Consider the following 13722-nt stretch of genomic DNA (forward strand, 5'->3'; position numbering starts at 1 on the left):
CCTTGAACGTTCATTCAGTCAGCACATACTAATGGAGCACCTTACCATGTGCTCGGTGCTGGGAAGAAACTTCACATGGAAAGATTCCTTTCTTCCAGAAGCTTGCAGGATCCAGCTTTCCTTATTTGGTGTGGCCTTGTAGCTACTGCCTGAGCACACTTTTTCCTTTTGGCACTTTTATCCAGTGCTAGAAATTCAGTTGTTGTTGGGTTTGGGTTTTTTTTTTTTGTTTATTTGTTTTTCCCTCTAAGAAAATACCTATGTGCTCCAGAGCCCACATTTTCCCAAATGACCATTTAGCTCCAGGGAAAGGACTAGCACATCCTCCTTCCCTTTAGCTGCCTAAACTGAATGAGATCCACTCAGTACAGCCATTTTCAGTGCTACTGTGATTTGTATTAATTATATATGACATGATATCCTCAAAAAAAAAAAAATTCAGTGCCCCCCGGGTCTCCATCTGGTACTCTGACCCTAGCTTTTTTGCAGAGGCTTTTATGGGGCTTCCCTCAATTCAGGGCATCTCTATTTGATGTTAGGGAAGATACAAAATCAAATAAGACAGCAAGACTCTGAGTAAATAATGAAACCTATCATTAAAAATAAAGCAAAAAAATCCCACGTGTTAAATGACCTTGTTTTGCAAATTGATTTTGTGTCAGCATTTCTGGCTTCAAATTGTATAGAGAAAACTACTTAAGTAAACTCCTAGTTAATGATTAAAGGGAACAAATAAGTAAAATCTTTGAATTTTGTTTGAGTCTTGTTAATATTTTTTTTAAAGATTTTGTTTATTTGACAGACAGATCACAAGTGGGCAGAGAGGCAGGCAGAGGGAGAGGGGGAAGCAGGCTCCCTGCTGAGCAGAGAGCCCCATGTGGGGCTGATTCCAGGACCCTGAGATCATGACCTGAGCTGAAGGCAGTGGCTTAACCCACTGAACCACCCAGGCGCCCCCTGTTAATTTTGTCATACCAGAAATAAACAAGCTTAAAAGACAGATAGCTAGTAAAAATATTTTATAATAAATTACAAATGGTTAATATTCCTAGTGTATAAACAATATTTTAAAATCAGCAACAAAAGGCAAAATGTTTCATTGAGGGAAAAAATAGCTAAAGGACTAAATAGGCAATTTTGAAAAAAACAGCTAGTTAATAAATATGAAAATTTTCAACCAGTGTAACAAAAGGACCAGAAATAAAAATACTTACATAAGGTATTTGTTGTAGTCAGGTTCCTAGAGACAGCAGGTAGAACCCTGGTCTCAGAGAGCTGGGGCTTGGGGGAGCAGAATGGGGAATTATTATTAAAGAGATACAGAGTTCCAGTTGGGGAAGATGAAAAAGTTCTGGAGATGAATGGTGATGATAGTTGCACAACAATGTTAATGGACATAATGCCACAAAACTGTACATTTAATAATGGCTAAAATGATAAATTTTGTATGATGTATATTTTACTACAATAAAACAAACTCAGCCAGTTTAGTATGCAAACAAATATAGACTTAAAAATAATAAGATAGGGCCGCCTGGGTGGCTCAGTTGGTTAAGCAGCTGCCTTCGGCTCAGGTCATGATCCCAGCATCCTGGGATCGAGTCCCACATCGGGCTCCTTGCTCAGCAGGGAGCCTGCTTCTCCCTCTGCCTCTGCCTGCCATTCTGTCTGCCTGTGCTCGCTCTCTCCCCCTCTCTCTCTCTGATAAATAAATAAAAATCTTTTAAATAATAATAATAATAATAAGATAATACTTTTTTGCTCATTAAATTAGCAGGAGGAATGGAAATTATATTGCTGACAATACTCAAGTGAAGACAAATGGGTACATTTAGACACTGGTTAAATGTCAAATAAGCACAGAGTTTCCGCACAGTGGTTCAGAAATGTATGTCAAATGTCCCAATACGCTTTGGCTTCTAGTGCAAAGTGCTTAAGTGAATTTGCTTAAAGAAATTATCAATCTTGCTCTGAAATTTATTATTCAAGAATGTTCATCATATAAAATGTGGGAGAAATTCAACATTGGTTAATTAATTCATGGAAATCCATAAGCTCAAATATGAAGCAACTATAAATAGAGTACAAAACAACTATAAAATGTCATATTCTCCATTTATATTAAATGAAATAAAATATTACAAAACAATATATACTGTGATCCCATCAAAGTATCTGAACTTAAAAACCTGACTGGGAGGATAGACATAAAAATGGAACATATTTGTCTGCCGTTGTCTCTGGTTGTGTGATTATGAGGAGGTTTTATTATTTTTTTTTCTTTATGCTTTCCTATATTTTCTAAACTTTCTAGCAATGGATATTTTATAATCATATCATTTAAATAATGAGAAAGCAAAGGATAAATATCAGTTGTACTTACAAAATAATGTTGTCCCTCCTTAGTTTTAAATGAATTATATGCTACAAGCTCAAAAAGCAATTATTAAATGGAGAACAATGTCAGAATAGACAAAGAATCAAAGCATGCCATTAAAATTGGCTAAGTCAATGGGAAAGTAGCCCAGTTTCTTTTATGGAATCAATTTTTACTTTTCATTGGCTTGATTTTTGTGTCGTCAGAGCCCACATGAAAGAACCAGAGCAGTCATTGGTGAAGATCCAGGGGAAACTGGGGGTGGCAAGAGCTCTGACTTGGTGCCATTACTTGTGGGCACCCCCCTTCCCTGCATGCTGAGCTGTGAGGCACTGGGCTAATTGAGTACCTGAGTTGCTAAATGGAATTGTCTTTATTTTTTTTTTTAAAGATTTTATTTATTTATTTGACAGATAGAGATCACAAGTAGGCAGAGAGGCAGACAGAGAAAGAGGAGGAAGTAGGCTCCCCGCTGAGCAGAGACCCTGATGCTGGGCTGGATCCCAGGACCGTGGGATCATGACCTGAGCTGAAAGCAGAGGCTTTAACCCACTGAGCCACCAAGGCACCCCTAAATGGAATTGTCTTTAAAAGAGGATTCTACTGCAAATATTGTAATTATCCCAGGAAAGAATGTCCATTGATTTATCAAATAGTATTGAGAATTCAGTATATTCAAATCCTCCACTGAACTATTACCGAACTGTATCTGTACCTGTTTTCCATCTAAGAGTTTTCTCCTCCAAGTCCTCTCTTCATGTTCTTTTATTTATTTATTTATTTATTTATTTTGGGTTACTTACTGAACTATTTTTTTATTAAAAGATAATTGACATATATAATACTGTATTAGTTTCAGCGTTGAAATGTTTATATATATATATATATATATATATACATATAAACAATCACAATAATTCTAGTTAACATTGGCATCACACATAATCACAAAATAGTTTTTTTTAAGATTTTATTTATTTATTTGACAGAGAGAACACAAGCAGCGAGAGCTGCAGGCAGAGGGAGAGGGAGAAGCAGGCACCATTCCAGGACCCTGGGATCATGACCTGAGCTGAAGGCAGACACCAACCAAGTGCTCTGGAAAAAAATAAATTTTTTTTTGAGAAAGAGAGTGCGTGGGGTTGGGGGAAGGGGAGCCAGAGGGAGAATCTTGAGCAGGCTCCAGGCCCAGCATTGAGCCTGGCAAGGGCTAGATCTCACTGAAGTCATGACTGATCTGAAATCAAGAGTCGGACGCTTAACCGACTGAGCCATACAGGTGCCCACATCTCGTGATGAGACCTTTTAAGATCTACTCTCTGAGCAGCTGTCAAATATATAATGTAGTGGTATGAACTATAGTCACCATGCTGTACTTTCCATCCCAAAGATGTATTTATTCATGCTCATTGTCATTTCACCAGCACACTGCCTTTTCCATGGTCTAATTGTTGAATGATTAAAGTACTGTGTCAGGCTGGTTCATATTTCAGGCTTAAGTGATTATCCCAAAAGTAGATTTATATTACATTCATGCAGGAACAAAGGTCTCCCCTTCTTAACTAAAATTATCACTGGTAGACTAAGTCACTTTCCCCATATTTGTTTAAAACGTTTAGTTTACATTGTCGAAAAGAAGTAGTCAAAAAAGGTCTGACTAGACAAGGGAGCTGCTCTAGGTACAATTAAAAGGGGGTGAATCTGTTTCACTGCCCAGTCCTCTCTTTTCCCCTTCTTTCCCCATTTGACACCTCCAGCATTTGGGTTTTAAGTATCTCTGCAATGGCTAAATACTGGGGTGGAGAGTGGGGAAGAACCCAGACGTGGGTCCTGGGAACTTAAACGTAAGTGAATATTTTAAGGCCAACTATTAAATTTCAAATTTAATTATGTCTCTTAACCATTTAAAAGTTATTTTCAAAACTTTCTATTATTTGTCTTACTTCCTTTGAACATTACAAATAAATTTTTTTCCACACTGATTTCCCAATGCTCCATTGAACACAAATTATATTACAACATTTTCCAAGCTCAGGAGGCTTTTAGTTCCTGTGGGAGAGAAATTTCCAAAGACATTGCTTGGCTTGTATCACTAGAGCAGAGGTTTAAACTAGTTGCCTTGAGCTAAATGAAGCCCAAAGTTGAAATTACTTGGAATGGGTTTAGATTTTTTTTTTAATTGGTTGCCAACTTTTAAAAATTGAGAGGTTTGAAATAAAATTATAGAAAGCTAGGAGGCGCTTGAACAATCTTTAAACGCAGAACCATGGGGCTACTGTGTTAACACAGGCCAACAATCAAGCGAGCCTGATTGGCCCTGCCCCCTTGGGGAGGTTCTGGGTTCCCCAGTTCTCACCATCCAACTGTGGCTTGCCTTCTTCATAAGTATTATCTGCACAAGTGCCTATAGACAGTTGAGTTTTACTCCTTTTTAAAAAATACATTATAGTGGAAAGAATGCTGGAGGATGTCCTTGGGCAGTATCGATGATCTCTAGTATCAATCATTAATACAGAGTAAGAACCAGAGAAGTGACCTCTTAGTCCTTTAGCTTTCTGTCATGCAGTTTGGGAATTACCTGTGTGATTTTTCTTTGCCCTGGTAATACACAGTTAAATGTGGAAACATCCAAACAGACAGGGTAGGAAATCCCTGTTAGCAGCGTCAATGAGCCTGACACCCATACTGAGAGGAGCATGGCAGAAAGTAAACAACACAGGTCCTTGTCCTTGGGTCAGATTGTAGCAACAAAACCTGAGGTAACTTGTGGTGGTTTTTTTTTATCATCATGTGTTGAAAGGGTTTTGGAGGACTGTAGACTTTTGGTGGAGAAATGGACCACTTCATCCCTGCCTCTTAGAGTCCAGAGTGTCAGTACCCAGGGTCACTTAATGCAAATCAGCTAACAAGCCTAGTCTAATGTCATCTGCCCAGGACAGAAGAAAGGAAACATTGGGTGATGAGTTAAAAGCTGAATGAATAAGGAGTCTCTGCTGTTCTGGGGACCCTCTTTCATCTCTTAATGACTCTGAATGAGTTTTCCACTCCTTCCTTCCCAGAGTTTGTAAAGGCTCCTCAGATTCAGAAAGGGTAAAGTCTGGGGCTCATTTTGTTTTGTTTTAATCTTCTCCTGGATGATTATTTAAATAGAAATCGTGTGTTTTTGTTTGATGTGCCCACTTAGTAATATGTAATAATAATCATGAACATTATCAAGTGCTTATTATGTACATTATCTTATTCAATCCTCATTAAAAACCTGAGATAAGCACTAGTTCAACCTCCTTTTTTCAAGATGAAATTGAAGTTTCAGAGGCAAAATGTATGTATTCATCCCACAGCTAGTAATTTGCCTGCTACAAAGGTCCTCTTTCAACCACTATTCCCTATTCAACAAGTGCAGCAGCTTTCAAAATGTAGCATGTCCATTTCTAAAGGGGCTAAGAATTAAAACAATGGCGGGGGAGGGGTTGGGTGGCTCAGCTTGTTAAGCATCCGACTCTTGATTTCAGTTCAGGTCATAATTTGGGGGTCTTGGGATCTAGCTCTGAGTAGATCTCCACACTGGGAGCTGAAGATTCTCTCCTCCTCCCTCTATTTCCCTCCCCCCAAAATAATTAAAACTATGAAAATTGGGATTTGGTTCAGGACACAGGCTATGTCAATAAACCAAATAATGGAAGAAGGTGATGAGATTCAGTGAAGGCCAAATGCAAACCAATACCTCACCAAGGAAAATGTTTTTGGAGTTATTGGTATTATTAGATGAGGAGCAATCCACATAGCAGAAACCTCCAGAGAAATATGATGAAATGAGAGAAGACATCAATAATCAAGGAAAAAGGAATGGAGTTTGGACAAGAAGAGACACAAAGAGTAGCATGTTTTATTCTGAAATATTCAGTGGGGAGTGGGTGTGTAGGGATTGCACAAACTCCGAGAAACCTAATTAAATTGAGTGCAGCTACATTTAGCTGATAATAAACATTAAGAACTTACTCTGAGAGTTGATATGCTTTGGAGGAGATGCTATCCATATTTTTAAGGTTTGGATTTTTAATAAATCAGGGATATTAGTATGTTTAGGAGGTCTATTCCTATTTTCTAAGTTTATAGTACACACTACAGCCTGTAGTCTTTTCAAAACGCAGATCTGGCTGTGGGATTCCTTTGTCCAATAATATGTCTTCTTGCTGTTTATAACTGTAAAGGATAAAATAATCCTTAACACGAACGCGCAGGGAGTTGAAAAGGTTTTGCCCCTACTTTTCCAACTTGCCCTAGGATCACACTGCACCTTGCCAGCAACTGTGGGCATTTTGACAATTCCCCCAGCATGCAAACTTCAGAGGGCAGCTCGCTCTTCTTTCTATCTTGGGCTCCATTTCCTGCACACTCACAAGCACCTCTTTTTCACACTTGTCGCTTCCCCACCAGACTGTAAATTGCACAGAGAGAGGTGGGGGTACCCTTGCGTACCGTGGTGTCCCCAGCAGTTATAAGTAGGTAAAAGCCCTGGAAATATCTACTGAGTGGAGCCCCAAACCCAAAAGGCCATTCTCCAGAGCCAGAATTCTGATTCCACACATTAGCGAGCCAGTGGAGTTAGCATTTTTATTGTTTTTTAAAAAACTGGGGTGAAAGAGAGTCTTCTGTATGTAAACTAAGGAATGCCTATGAATTTTTTAGGCTCTACTTTAAGCTCTATTTAAGACAGACTAATCTTCCATTTGCATTTAACCCTGTTTAAAGAAACTCTCCAACTCCTCTTTCCCCTCCCCCGCTTTATGTATCTCCACCTAAGACACTGAATATGAATATTTCAGGTATTTAACCTTCTTTATTGTACGTCTTCTCCACTAGGAAGTATATTTTAGGAGGGAAGGGATGTTTGGTTTTTTTGCTCACTGCTACAGCTCAAGTCTAAAACAGTGTTTGGCACATAATGAATGCTGTTGATATATTTTTTGAATGAATGGATTTAGTAGTTTCCTTAGCCCCAAAGCAAATTTTCATGAAAACCTGGTCTGAATTTTTAAAAATCTTATATAGGTCGTATTCATTTGTGATCTTTAAAAATGAAGCTTCCTATTATTATCAGGGACCTCCAAATTACAGTGCCTCTCCAAATCACCCAGGGGTTTGTTAAAACACAGATTATCACCATCACAGATTATAGTTCTCTGAGAGAGGCGGGGCCAGAAGTTGCAGGAGCTGCTTGGGGTTGTGGCCCAAGGTCCATAGTTTGTAAAACACTGAATGGGCACACAATATGGTCAACACGTGCTAAAAAAAATTCAGTCCCTCTCTAAAGTCCCTCTCAATTCGTTCTCTATCCCTCCGGGCTTTAGCAATGAATGACCAACGTCCAAGGGACAAGTATCTTCTCTCCATTTTACAGGTGGGGAAACACTGCTTCATCCCTACCTCCCGCTTCCCCTCCGTTCCGAAAATTTAAGCGGTTCCCACCAGGATGTAAGGCAGAATCATTGAGATTATTTTTTTCTTAAATATGCAATGCTACAGGGAAAGTGCGCGGTGTCCCAGAGTCCAGCTCAGATTTCCCCGGCAAGTAAACGCACCGAGGGTTTGCCTTCACCCCAGAGGCCAACAGTTGGACAGTTCGGGGTACTTCCCCCTGCAAACGTGGAGGCCAGAGGAAAATATTCCAGCTTGGAGCAGAACAGGCGCGGGAACGGGGGCAGGGGGCGGGGCCAGAGTACCGCCTGAGGCTGCGGCTGGTTAACCCAGCGGCGGGGAGGAGGTAAGGGGCGGGGCAACGGGGGCGGGGTCTGGGGCGGGGTCCCGGCCGGGAGGACGGCGGGAGGCTGCCGCCCACCACCTAGGCGGCGCGAAGGAGTCCGCGCTGCCGGGCCTCGTCCCTCCCCTCGAGGGTGGGCCCTGCGGGTGGGCGCGGCCGGAGGCGAGCGCGGGAGGTAGAGCGCTCCAGCAGCCGGAGCGAGGACGCTTAGCTCCTAACCCGGCCATGGCCGAACTTCTCCGCAGCAGGGGCGACTGCTCCGGTGCTTCTCGCCCCTCTCCCTGAGCTCTCTCTTCGACCTCTGGAAAAGCTTGCGTTCTTTCTGGGGCCGTGGCAAGGGGCACGGAGCGGCGAACAAGGATGCGCTGAGGATCGCCAGCGCGCGCGTCTCGGGTGCCTCTGTCGGTCCAGCCGCGGGAGCTGAGTTGCCTCGGACTGCCTCAACTTCTTTACCGCACTCCCGCCACCCCCAGCCGCAGTTGATGTGCAGGGAGAAGCTGGACATCATGATCCTAACACGTAAGCTAGACTTGTGCCTCGCCGTCGGGCCAGCCGCGGGAGCCAGCTGCGGAGGGGACTCGCCGCGGAGGAAATGTCACCCCGCCTTGTCAAGTCGGTGCCTGTCGTTCTGTGCTTTTAAACGGCTTTCCGAGGAGGCTCGGGACCGAGTCACCCAAGTTTCTCGGAGTGGAGGAGGTGGAGTGTGGGAAAAATAGGGGTCATAGTTTGGGGAGGGAGGTTTTAATGTCGGGTAATGACCCCTGGCTGCTCACTGCTTGGGGGTCGCGGGCGGGAGCGTCGGGTGGGCTTGGGAAGGGCTGCGGGCGGGGGGCGACCGCGGCTAATGGAGTGAAGCCTACGTTAACTTCCCTCTCGGGCTGGGGACGCCGCGCGGGGCAAGGGGTGCACGCCGGGCGCGGGTACAGGGCGGGCGGGCCGCCAGCTAGGCTGCGCCGGCGACCCTGCTATTCTTATTCTAAGTCCCTGGCATTGGCCTCAGGTTCCTAGGGGCGCGGCGCGACCGCCTTTCCACTATCTTCCCTCCGGGGACGTTCAGGGCTCGGTGCTTGCAGCCCTTCACTATGCAAGTCCAAAATCAGCGCGGACTCCCTGAGAGTTGATTCTTAGGGATGTTTAGGCCGCAGTGGCACTTGGAAATCGTGTTTTTAAACTGCTTGAAAGGAAATTCGGGAAGATGTTTTAATTTCAAACTGTTCAAATATTTTAAACGCTGGAAAGTAATTCCGACTTAGGAAAGTCTCTGGTGGCTGCCGGCCCCGGGAGAGCGTTGAAGCTATTTAGCAAGCCCCCGGCTTGCAAATGAGGGGCGCCTGCTGGGAGGGCTGCGGTGTGCCTTCACGTGCTGGGCGTTGCATGGGTTTCCTAAAATGCCGATTGGAGATGCCCACGCCCTTGGCTCGGCGGGAGGCCCCCGCGCGGGGCGAGTTCCTGGGCCGGCGAAAGGAAGGAAGGAAGCACGCCTCCCGACCTTTTTCGTAGCGAAGTCACGGTCTTTGGGAACCCTGCCCCACCCTGCCCCTAGCCCCCTGGCCCCCTGACCCCCCTTCTCCGACGTCACGGGCTGAGACTTTGATCATTCGGAAGGAGTTTCTCCCCGGGCAGCGGCACACTGGCCCTGCCACGTGGAATTTGCAGATTGTGGTTATTACTGAATCCGTTCGTTTTTCCAGCGCACAGCCCCTGTGGCGAGGGGAGTTAGAGCGGACCGGGGTGAGGCTGGCGTAGTAGGAACCCCGGTCCGCAGCCTGCTGCTAGCTGGGCGCATCTGGGAAGTGTTGAGACCTCTCTGCACCTCCTTCATCTGCAAGGCGGGGGTAGTAAGTGTATTTACCACGCGCGGAGCTTGAGAGGGATCAAGAGAGCTGATACAAGCGCTTAGCACGTGTGTGGTACTGATGCTCCACCAGTACCCGGGTTTATTCTAATTACTGTAGCAGGAATCTCTTGCATATAGTTATCCGCACCACGGAGAAGAAAGCCTTGCCGCTCGCTAGTTTTGAGTGAGCCTTTTTACACCCAACAGAGTTAGCAAACGGGTTCATTCCCGGGATTCTGAAGCTTTTTCAGCCCTTAGTGGTGAGGTGGGGGCCCTACAGCCTGGGCACAGCCATCCCTTAGAGAAGGATTCACCAGGGTGCCATGTATGCCGCATTTGGATAGAAAAAAAAAATCACAGCTGGGAACAGAGTAGAATACTGAGTCTCAAATTACATTTTTCTTCTCCAAACTCTGTTTGCTGAAGGGATGAGGGAAAATAATAGCCCAACAGAACTCTGAATGTAAATCTATCAGCGGCTCCAAGAGGTTGACTAATTCAGCATCCATCTGGACTGCAGGCTGGTCCTCCGTAGAGATAATTTGCAGACCATAAGTGTGGAATTAGTGGAGGCACCCAGTGCCATCTTGGCTTGCAGACTGTAGCAGATGGCCAGAGGGGTGCCCTGGAAGTGAACAGCCCCCCTAATAGAAGAACTAAAGTCCTGGGGAATGAGTGTCAAATAGTTAGCAGATGTGCATTCATAAGTTATTTCAAGACATTTTCTGAGAAAATGTTGGCAATTGCATGTATTAACTTTTATTGTGGCATGCCAGATTTACAGCGTGGCCCAGGCCTGGCTGCATATTTTTTTCATTAGCACTACTGTTCAGAGTTTAAAATGAAGCACAGCGGACTTTCTCTCCCAGCTGCTTTAGAAGTTTGCTTTTGACCCCCCAAAAAAAAAAAAAAAAATGTTAGTTTAATCTGAGTGACACCTTACACCAAAACTGGTCAGAAGCTCAAGAACAGGGTTTCCCAGCTCAGACTCCACAGGATCAAAATGAGTAGCTTCCAACTTAAATCTTTTCCTAGAGTGGAGAAGTACGGTTTCGTTGACTTACCTGTGACTTTAACTTAGCAATTTTCAGTCTTAATGAGAAACACGGCTTACTCCTTAAGAATGAAAGGGTTTGAATAGTTAAGCAATTGATTATGGCTAATAGAAGGCAGTGTTCCAAGTTTTCATACGCTGGGCCAACCAGAGGCTTTTCCATAGTCTGGAGGGAAGATGAGAGGCCAGTTGCCCTTTAACCTAAAGGCTTGTTGTTGTTGTTGTTGTTATTATTTTGTTACTGTTCAGTGCTATAGTTCAAAGAGCAAAAACTAAGCAAAATGTTAGGGTATTTTTACATTAAAAAGGGTTATTTGGTTGCTTCTGAAAAATATACCAGGTTAATAGAGAAGCATATTACGACTGAATAAATTATTACTGGAAAAGGGTAGAAAATGTATGTAATACTTAAACTCTTACTTGTAGAGCTAGCGTGGAGCGTAGAGGGGATACAGGAGGCCCCATTAAGATGCCTTCCAGTCAGAGGCTTGGTGGGATTCAAAGAGGTGGTTTGAAGTACAAAAATAAGTACTTGAGTTTGCTTTGGTGTCCCCCCTGGAGATTTTAAGCCATGATGCCATGATAAATGAGAGTGGTATTTTTATAACTGAGGCAGGTAAAATGCCATTTGAAAATATCCAGGACAAGGTGATTTGGTCCAGAAGAATGGGGCATCCAAAGTCCAGTGGATGAAGTGAATTGTACATTTTTGAAGAGAGCCTTGTGCTGGACAGGATGGTCCAGTATTGTAAACACGAGTTTCTCATGCTTAATTCTCCTTCCTAGCAACAGGAAGACGGAAATGAGGCCATGCAAAAAAAAAAAAAAAAGGGGGGGCCCTGAAGGGCTCCAGACAATACTTGACCCACCCTAGCATTTTCCCTGTGCAGCCAGAAGACTTGCAAAAGTAAAAATAACTTCAGATGTTTCCCCTTCCTCTCTGGATATTGCCAGATCACTGAAGCCCAAATTCTTAGAGCTTTAGAACACGAGTCAAACCTGGCCCCATGGTGTAATGGGCATCAAGGCTCATGTCATGCCAAGGCTGTTCAAAAAATTATAAGGCAGACCTGGGGAAGAAAGGCAGTCTTCATTTTCTGTTTGCATAGTTCATTGACTAGAATTCGGAGTTGGGATCCAGCAAAGAATTTAATTTCTAAACGTGGTCATTTCTCTGAGCTTCACTGAGAGCTCATTTTAACAGGACTCACCCCTAAGATACTCTGGAGTCGCGGGACTACAGTGCAAAGGATTGATGTCCCCAGCATTTAGGCCCTAAAAAGTTTTCCTTGTTGGGAAATGAATGAATGCCCAAGCATAAAATGTTCACATCCAACACTGTGTCCCAGAAGAGCAGAGTCCCCAGTTCCTCTTCTGAAATTAAGAGGAAAACACTTTTCTGGACCAGTTTTCACAATCCTTCTATCTGATTCTAGAACTTTGCATATGGAGGAATTCTGAGACTTGAGGGGCCGTTCCTCTTTGAAGAAAGACGGGCTGTTAAGATTGAAATTTGCTTTATAGGAATGGGTTACTGGTATGAATTCCATCAGTGGTGTTTTCTTTCAACCTCAAATTAGTCAGAAATCTAATTAATGTAGAAGGGATAAGATTCCCCGCCTAGAAGGGCTCTTCCTGTCTGTCTGCCCTTTTCCTTGTGGAATCCTGTGTTATTGTTAAGGATTATCATGATCAGTGATAAGGAGTAGGGAGCAGCCCTGCTGGGGGTTCTCTAATTAGATCTACTCTGTCTTACCATTTTTTTCAGTATTCCTTCCTTGGCAGGGTGGACAGCAAGAAAGCCTGGAATATTTAGCCTGTATATTTTTAGAGTCTGTCACAAGCAACAGTCAACCATATCTAGTATAAATGCTCCTTTTTAAATTTTATAAAAAATCTACAGACTTAGACAGAATACTAATAATAGTATAGAAGCTGAAACGGATCACGTAGTTTGCTCTTATTGTCACATTTAACCCTCAGCTCAGCAACTCTGGAAAAGCAGATGTGATTATTCCCCTTTTATAAATATGGAATCCAGGACTTGCTTCAAATCACTCACTGTACTTGGCGGAGCTAGGATTTCAACCAGGTGTGTGTGGCAGTAACATGCAGCCCTGGGAGCTGTGCTTGGCTGCAGTTGGTTCGATTTAGAAGACAATATTTGGTGGCCCTGGAGAGCTTGGCAGTCATTTTGCAGTTCTCCTAGGTGGGGAGCTACAACTTGAGGGTCCAAAATCGACTAATTAGAGGTTTCTGGATCCCCTCTCTGGCTTAATGCATGGACCCTTGAGCCTTTGTCTTTAACATTTAGGGAAGGAATATGGGATTCCATTTCCTAACTTCTGTGGACCATCCTGAAGAACGCTTTCTTCCGTAGAAGTATCTGGAAATAATACTGCTAAGGGAAAATTTTCTTGCAGATGTCAGTGAAAACATGTGAATAGCATCTGGAGCATGACTGCCTACTAGGAAATGTCCTTGGACAGCAAAGGGTAAATGAAAACGTTTCACCTGGCTAACGCCCTCAGCCTCCAGTGCTCATGTGGGAGGTGATTTCTCCGAATCCCTTCATCCTGGGGTTTTATTTTGCTACTGAACCGAGTTTCACAGTGGAAAGTATACTCCTTTCCATTCACACAAACCTCTGCTTAGGGGCCTTTTCATGTCTTACCCCCTCCTGTCCCCAGGAG

General features: G+C 43.6%; 1 protein-coding gene across 4 annotated transcripts in view; it reads left to right on the plus strand.

The window, feature by feature from the left end:
* DLC1 (DLC1 Rho GTPase activating protein) overlaps nt 1-13722 on the plus strand; it is a 410622-nt gene that overhangs the window by 358123 nt on the left and 38777 nt on the right. The window contains exon 1 of one of the 4 annotated variants that reach the window (XM_032328906.1): nt 8206-8834. The exons of 2 other annotated variants lie outside the window; for them this stretch is intronic. In XM_032328906.1, the coding sequence (XP_032184797.1) occupies nt 8621-8834 (214 nt within the window). In that variant the 5' untranslated portion in view covers nt 8206-8620. Of the gene's footprint in view, nt 1-8205; nt 8835-13722 lie in introns of those variants that run through there. One more of the 4 variants, XM_032328908.1, reaches the window with a different exon arrangement.

Source organism: Mustela erminea, chromosome 21 (assembly GCF_009829155.1).
Source record: "Mustela erminea isolate mMusErm1 chromosome 21, mMusErm1.Pri, whole genome shotgun sequence".
Taxonomy (NCBI): Eukaryota; Metazoa; Chordata; class Mammalia; order Carnivora; family Mustelidae; genus Mustela; species Mustela erminea.